The 8739-nt window shown below is 34.4% G+C and overlaps 1 protein-coding gene across 1 annotated transcript in view; it reads left to right on the top strand.

Moving 5' to 3' along the window:
- The window catches only part of LOC118549012 (phospholipid-transporting ATPase ABCA3-like), a 143361-nt gene that overhangs the window by 91403 nt on the left and 43219 nt on the right, over nt 1-8739 (top strand). The window contains exon 22 of the mRNA XM_078074025.1: nt 3308-3478. Within this exon, the coding sequence (XP_077930151.1) occupies nt 3308-3478 (171 nt within the window). The remainder of the gene's footprint in view (nt 1-3307; nt 3479-8739) is intronic.

Below are 8739 nucleotides of genomic sequence, written 5' to 3'. Positions count from 1 at the left end.
GAAAGAGTGGAGGAGAAAATTGAGTTCTTGGGAGAGGCTGACAGTTTTGTTCAAGGAAGGTTTTATGGTGTGGCTTTTCTTCCCTAATTCAATGAAAAGGCACAAGATCATGAGCACCCTAACAAGATTTTCCAGGAAGAAAATCTCTATATGCATCTGACATACATATAATTATTTAAGCCAGTTTTCCTCCCTCCGAGGACTGGTTTCTACAGTATTCTTGAATTTGTATTTCCTCATTTTCCTTCTTTGATTTTGAGATTTGGGACGATCATCACTGGAATGGCCACTGTTGTAAATGGAGTTGTTGATTCACCCTCTAATGTGCATTTCAGTTGGCCTCAGCCCTTTCCCACGTCCTCCTTTTCTGTTGTTGCTCCACAAACACTGGCTCCTGCCTTGTTCCCTTTGCCCTTCCCTGGTCACAAAAGAATAGTTCGTAATTTCCTTTGGGAATGAATATTTCCCACGCATAAGACTTAAGTTTATGCATAGCAGGTGAAAAAACTTGTTAACAGGTATGTCTTAGCACTCATTCTCACAAAGGGATACCCAAATTATGGAAAGCAAATGTTTGTACATTTTTGCACACTTGTCCAAAGAGTACTACTTTGTGATGTGAGGAAGACTCACCTGAAAGCATTTGAGTCTGTGAGCCCGAATCTAAAAGGAAATGATCATTTAAGGGACTAGAGAGAAATAGTTGTTTCAGAGTAAGAATAGGAATAAATTACTGTGTTAGAAAGTTTTTGAAAGACTTTTTTAGGAGGACTGTGTTGCAAAGAGTAATGCAGAATAGGATGAGAACAAAAAGGAAGCCAGTAGATTTGGCAATTAGAAAGTCAAAGGAGACTTCCACTTTTGAGCAGCAGAACAAACACTATGATACTGTGCCAAAAATAATGAACTGAGGAGAAAGTACAGAATTGGCAGAGGCCAACAATAAAATGAAAGCAAGTGTCCTTTAAGATAAGCAAGCATCAAAGGTAGCTTTGATTTGAGGTTACTGAGAGCATCTTTTGACCTTAATTTTCCATTTTATAAGTTGTGAGGAACATAGAGGTCAAAATAAAAAGCATAAAGGTACAACAAAGGTGTAATATCTTCCTCTTTAAAATTAGAAGTTCAAAGGGTTATGTCTTCATTATAAGGGTGAACAAAACTAAGGCCGCAATAGGACACAGAAAGGAAATTTATAAGGGTTGAATTTGGCACTGAAATGAGGAATAATAATTTCCCTTTGGACTTTGTAAACACATGTAACTATTCATACTGGCTTGTGTCCTGACATCATAGAACCTATGTAAGCTAAAAAACATAACCTGATAATTTATTTTAAATAATCTCAGTTGGTTGTGCTCTCAGGTGAGTGGCAAAGGGATACATAATTCCTCTACTTTAAAGTATTCCCATAGTTAAATTTGCTAGAGAACTTTGAAATCAAATAAAAGAAGAAAGAAAGAAAAAAGAAGAAAAAAACAAGGTCTTAAGAGCCCGTGCTAGCAGAAACCACAAATTGTAGAATCAGAATCAGACCTGCAAAATTAAGATTTGGGGATTTTTAGAATGATATAAAACATGTATGTTTAAAATATTTAACTTGTAACAGAGTCTTAGGAATATGAGCAAATAATAGAATATAAATAATAGAACATGTATTCATGTATGTTATATATATATGCATACAATGTAAATATATATGTTTAAATTATTAATATGTATAATGTGCAATTAATATGCATAAATATGTATGTTTAATATATTTAAATTGTAATAGAGTGTCTTGGGAATATAAGCAAATAATGGAATATATATAATAGAATATATAATAAATAATAGAACATATATACATATATATGCATATGCTACATATGTACATATATGTATATATATGCATAATATATATATAGACAGAGAGAACAAGTAAATTTGAAAAAGATCCAAATAGAATCCTGAGAAATGTTAAGATTTAGTAATAATTTAATTTAAGAACTCAATATACGTAGAAGTATCACCGTATAGATGGGCATTGTTTTTAATCCATTCCATCACCCTATGTTTTTTGATTGGAGCATTTGGCCCATTTACATTCAAAGTAATTATTGAAAGATATGTATTTATTGCCATTTTATTACTTGCTTTATTGTTGTTTCTGAAGTTTTTTCTGATCTTTTCTTGTCTTTCATGTTTTGCTGATTTTCTTTAGTGATGTATTTAGAGTTCTTTCTCTTCATTCTTTACATATTTATTAGTGGTTTTCAATTTGTGGTTACCATTAGGTTTGTATATAACCTGTCCTGCATATAGCAGTCTATATTAAGTTGATGGTCATTTAAGTTTGAACTCATTCTTTTCTCCCCTCCTCCCCACATTTTAGGTATATATTATTATATCTTATATCCCTTTTTGTGAACTTAAATGCAATTTAAAATTTAGCTCCACAGCCACATTAGCCACATTTCAAGTGCTCAGTAGTCTGATGTGTGTACTGGTGCAGCTATAGGGCTATTCCGTATTCATAAAAAGATAGTGCTGGTGTATATTGTGCCATCTTTGGCATCTGTTCATTTGGCCAATAGCCCGAATTTTTCAATCTGGATCAATTACTTGTCTCTTTATCAGTTTAAAATCTACACTGGACAGAATCACCATGGCTTGGACACTTGAAGTTTCACTTCTTGGCCATCTCTCTTTGCCCAAAGTGTCTTACAGGAAATTTCTGTTTAGACTAGCCTTTTATCTTCTTTCTAAAAAACTGAATTCATGATCAGAATTCCATAATGTCAATTTCATAAATTAAGCATGTTCATATCTCCAGGAATTTAGTCTCTAATAACTGTTCATATTAAATGCATTCTTGAGAGAGAGAGTAGTTATCTATCAGCTGGTTCCCTTGAAGATTTTTCTACTCTCAAACATGTCATAATTTCCCTATCTGTTCCCTACTGTTGAATTCTAGGCTGTATCTCCAACCTCTACTTTACTCCCTTACTTGACCAATTAAGATTAGAAATATAAAAAATAGTGGTGGTTTCCTATCCATATCAGGTGCCAGGAAGTCTAATCCCATGGACACCCACTTCACCAAAGAGACTTTTCAGAACTCTGCAATTATCAACACAAAGTGTGCCACTGGATGTCAATTGGAACAAACTTATTGGGAAGTAATTAGTGTTCTTCAAATATAATAATTTTAATTATTATTTTTAATAATTCTCTGAACTTGGTTTGACCATCCTTGGGGGATTTGTTGTCCTGGGGATAGTTCATTTCCTATAATGAAATCTAATCTTATCATCTTTTTTAGAAGTTCAACATAAGATGTCAAAATCCACGAGAGCCTTCATACTTAATTCATTACTGTTCTTTCCCAATTACAACTTTGCGAAGTGTATCAGTGACTATTTTACTTTCTACCAGATAAAGAAATGGTGCTCTGGAAATAAGCCTCCTATCTACCTAAACTGTAGTAAAGAAAGTAAGTATTATTAACCTTAAACATAAAACTGCCAGTAATTTTACCAGCAAAAATGGATTAATTGGAGAATGACAGAGAATTGCAATGCAGAACAAGCAAGTTACAGCAAACCATAGGCAAATCTCACAAACATTATTTTAGAGAGGAATATTATTTAGGAGGCGGGAGGAAGATGAGAGGGACTGTTTGAACAAAACTCCATTAGAGAGAAGCAAAAGTTCAGGGTGATGACTGTTTCTCATTGGCTGAGTTGCAGGGGTAGTCAATTTCTTATAGGAGACGCAATGTACATTTTTGTTGTTGTTGTTGGGGCCTGTAATCATGATTCTTTCCTGTTGAGGATTCTTTTTTTGGATCTATGATTGACAATTCTTCTTGTCATTAACAACTGGTAGGGTGTGAGAGTTCCCCCTGCTAGCCTCCTGACTCCACTTTAGTGAGGCTTCCCTTTATTAATTTTCCCAGGATTCTTGGGGTCCCTAAGCCTAAGAAATTAGTTTCAGGCTTAGCCCATGAGAAACGTGGGGAATCAGCCCTTATTTCAAAAGAGAGAGTCAGGACACATGTTCAGTACATACATCATTTTGTAAGACTGGGGGAAAACCTTTGTAAATATAATAAAACCTCAAAAGCAAAGCCAAGGTAACTTAAAGTAGTCATCAGATATAAAAATAAGAGCTACTAATAATCAACCACCTAGTAACTACTTACATTATTTTAAATTTTCACAACCTCAAGTTCTCAGTTTTTATACTCATTTCGAGGAAGAGGACTGTGTGCCCTATGCCACACAGCTTTTATGGTCCAGAACTGGGATTCACAGCTTATGTTCCCTCGTTGCATAATGTATTTCATCTTTGGAAAAGAACCTCCAGGGGAAGAATTTGTATGATATTTAGTTTTGTTATCTCCCACCACCTTCACCACTCATAATCACCCAAACTCACCTGCCCACAACCTTTTTGAAGGAATGGGTGAAATCTATTCTCCAGCATTTAATATAGTATCTGCATATAGAGGAACTCAACTGTTTTGTGCATATTGTTTTGTTTTGTTTTAGATAATTAAGTAACGGTCAGGATATGGTGATTTGGGTGGTAAAGAGGTGTACAATAGAGAAAAGAGCCAGAAAGGAAAGTAAGAGAAAGGCACACAGTACTGCAGTTTTGTTGAAAAGGGTAAACATTCATTTTAACTTTAGAAATCCTCATGGTGACACTGTATCATTTATTAGGTAATTTTGAAAATATCTTACTTTGGTGAGAGTGGGCAGAGTGAGAAGGAATACTTAGTAAGCCAGATCTTACCTAGAACGGTAGTCGATGACCTCAGAGGGAAGCTCAGTGTTCAGAACTATAAACTGTATGACAGTAAATTTTAGGGGATGAGCTGAGGTAGAAAAAAATGGAAGAGAAACATTTCAGGTAAAATATAGTGACATGGAAAATCAGATATTATCGAGTCTCCATAGAAACAGGGAATATTTTGTACGGCAATGTAGAAGGGTTCCAGTTTCTCTATATCCTCTCCAACAATTGTTATTTTCCATTTTTTTAAATTATATAGCCTTTCTAGTAGGTATGGAGTTGTATCACATTATTGTTTCAATTTGCATTTCTCTAATGTTACCAGTGATGTTGAGCATCTTTTCATGTACCTGTTGTCCATTTGTATATCTTCATAGAAATGTCTCTTCAAGTTCTTTGCCCATTTGAAACTGGGTTATTTGTCCTTATGTGTTCTGGAAAGTAGACCCTTCTTTGGTATATGGCTTCTAAACATTTTCTCCCATTTTGAGGGCTGTCTTCACTTTCTTACTAGTGTCCTTTGATACATGGTAGTGTTTCATTTCGATGAAGTCCAGTTTATCCATTGTTTCTTTGGTTGTTTGTACACTTTATGTGTCAAAGAAATCATTGCCTAATCAAAAGTCACAGAGACTTACTCAATGTGTTCTCCTAAGAGGTTTATAGTTTTAGCTGTTATAGTCAGATTGTTGATCCTTTTGTAGTTGACTTCTATATATGGTGTGAGACAGGGGTCCAGCACCATTTGTTTAAAAGACTATTCATTTCCCCATTTAATTAACTTGGCACTCTTGTTGAAACCAGTTGACCTCAGAAATACGGTTGTTTTTTTTTTTAAATATATTCAGAGCACAGAATTTATTGAACAGAATACGGAGACAGCTAGTACAAAAGTTTATGCCTTGGCAGGGCGGGCTTTATCAGGCCGACACGGCTGAACATGTTGAGAACACGCTCTGAATGGCTCTTTCGATCTGGACACTGCAGAGATACATCTCCTTCCCTCCGGGAAATGTAAAGTCAGCCATAAAACCATGAATTTATTACATATCAGATAACCAGAATGGATGATGGTAAAGAGTCCTTTCCTGCACCAACTTTTTAAATGAATTCTCTGTCAAAACAGGAAATACAACTTAAAATACAGAAAAGAAAAATTATTAAAACGATAGCATTCTAAGACATCTCTTAAAAGACTCAATCCCCAAAATGTTAATGTACATTGAAGTCAGAATAAAAACACACACCACAAACTGCAGAGATTTTTTTTTTTTCCCCAAGACAGGGAGAAAGCTTAAAGCAGAGGGGGACAGCGCGCACCATTGAAATGACTTCTTTACTCACAAAGGAGAGAGGACGTTAAGGGAACATTTAAATAGATCATTCTGAGTTTCTTATAGGAAGTTCCAAATGGCAGCAGTTTATAAATTCGTAAAAAAGGAAACGCTAGCAGCAGAAATGAGAACCAAATGTACTTTGCAGTCTGCTCTCTACATATAAGCTTGAATCACTTTACTGAGGCTGCTTAGGAATGAAACGCACAAAAACAAATCACTCCTGTTGATTAATTCCTCAGCATCTCCTGCAGTATCTTAACATATTACAGAAGGTAAACTGATAAATGTTTGCTAAATGCGTGAACGCTGGAGGCAAGCAGTTCTTGTACACATGGTCTCAGGATTACAGACAATAAATTCTGACCTCTGAATCCAACTAGAAGAGTCAAGGGAAAAACCTCGTTTTAAATGAATGCCGCAGTGGAGGGTCACAGCTGAATGTAGTTGGCTTCTAAAGTACAAAAGAAAGATGGGAATGCAGGCGTCAGGTTTCTACAAAGAACCAGACCTTTTCGTATCACATGAAAAACCAGAGTTGACGTGAGAAACATGCATGCTAGTTTATCATTGTTTTAAGTCACAAAAAGCTATGCATTCGTGTTAGCACTAAGCCTTAATGAAACTGTGTTGAGCTATCAGATTTGTCTACCCTAGTTGGCATGTACTGAAGGGAATCAAAAAGTAAACGGGACCCTGTTCCGCTGGGGCCGGCCGCGGTGCTCAGAAATACGGTTTTATTTCTGAACTCTCAATTATAGTTCATTGATCTGTATGTCTGTCCTTGATTCAGTATCACCCCCATCTTGATTAATTTAGCTTTGTAGTACATTTTGATATTGGAATTTGGCTATGTCTTGACATTTATTTTGCAATTCTTTATACATTTAAGAATTACCTTTTTTGGGGATGCCTGGGTGGCTCAGTCGATTAAGTATCTGCCTTCAACTCAGGTCATGATCCCGGGGTTCTGGGATTGAGTTCGCACTGGGCTCCCTGCTCAGAGGGGAGCCTGCTTCTCCCTCTGTCTGCCACTCCCCCTGCTTGTGCTCTCTCTCTCTCTCTCTGGCAAATGAATAAATAAAATCTTAAAAATTAAAAAAACAAATTAAAAAATTTTTTAAAAGAATTACCTTTTTTAACACACATAAGAAAACAAACCTAGTAGGAGTTTTATTGACATTGCTTTAATTCTGTAGAAAATTTTTGAAAGATTTATTATTTTTACAATTTTGAGTTTACAATCTGTGGACTTGGTACATTCCTTTGCTTATTTAGTTGTAGGCATCCATCTATTTACTTTGGTCTTCTTCATTTTTATTTAATACTAATTAATTGTTATTGCTTTAGAGGTATTATAGATAGGTTGTTAGCTTTATTCCTATGTATCTTTTGATGTTCTTATAAATAGTATCACTTTTTGAAGTGTCATTTTTATTGTTTCTTGCTGATAGAAATAAAATTGAAAGAGCTCATTTTTGTATATTGAACTTGCTAAATTATTTTATTAACTTTAATAATTTATGAGTAGATATTTTTTATTTTCAATGGGTACATTCAAAGTACATTCAAAGCACCTGCTAATAAGGACACTACTTTTACTGATTTGTTAAGGACATATAGTTTGAACTTAATCAAAGTGGTAATAGCAGACATCTAGTTTCATTCCAGTTTCAGAGAGAACATCTTCACTGACACTATGTGCCCTATTTCACACAGCTTTTATGAGCCAGAATTGAGATTCAAAGGGATCCCAGTTTCCTGTTTAAGGAAGTTTATTCCCCCCTATTCTGTGTTTAGTAAACCCTTTTTTTTAATCATGAATAACTGTTCAGTTTTACTTAAGCTTCTGTTGAGATGCGCAAATGATTTTTCTTCTTTGTTTTACTGAATTACATATTCTCTCAAATTACATAAGCTGACTTTGTATAAAAAATTAAATAATAAACTGAATAATTGTACATGGAGATTATTGATCATGTTTCCTTAATAGAGGTAGAATTATTTAGGGAGAGAAATTAACAGAGTTTTTGTAGAATTGTTTCATTCTACCTAAATTTTCAAAATCATTGGCATAAATTTGTTTATAATATCTCCTGATACTGTTAACATCTGTGAATTCCATAGAACTTATCATTTTTATTTATGATATTCTGAATTTTTTCCACTTATATTTTTTCTTGATAAATCTTACCAAAGTTTATCAATTATATTAGTCTTTTCAAAAAACAAGCTTTCACATTTATTGATTCTTCCTATTGCATGTTTGTTTTTTAAATTATTAGTTTATATTCCTTATTATTTTCTTCCACATTTTCCTTTTTGGAGGATTAATTTTCTAGCATCATAAGGTGGCTTCTTAAATCGTTTATTGTCAGCCTGTCTTCTTTTCATGATTAGGATGGATCTCAGTGGGGTTTGGAAAGTTTGTATTTTTCTTGCTTTAGATTCTCTGAATTCTTGCATCTTTGAGTTGATCTCTCATTACGTTTGTAAAATTATCATCTTGGGAAGGCTCCACTTCCCAGAAGAATAACTTAAAAGACAGAATTATCCCTTGGAAGCTTAATGATGTGTAAAAAGAAGGAAAATATAGCAATAATGAATGGTACTACCAAAA

The sequence above is a fragment of the Halichoerus grypus genome, chromosome 6 (genome assembly GCF_964656455.1).
Source record: "Halichoerus grypus chromosome 6, mHalGry1.hap1.1, whole genome shotgun sequence".
Lineage (NCBI taxonomy): Eukaryota > Metazoa > Chordata > Mammalia > Carnivora > Phocidae > Halichoerus > Halichoerus grypus.
The sequence above is the reverse complement of the archived record's forward strand: the minus strand, read 5'-3'. Positions and strand labels throughout refer to the sequence as shown.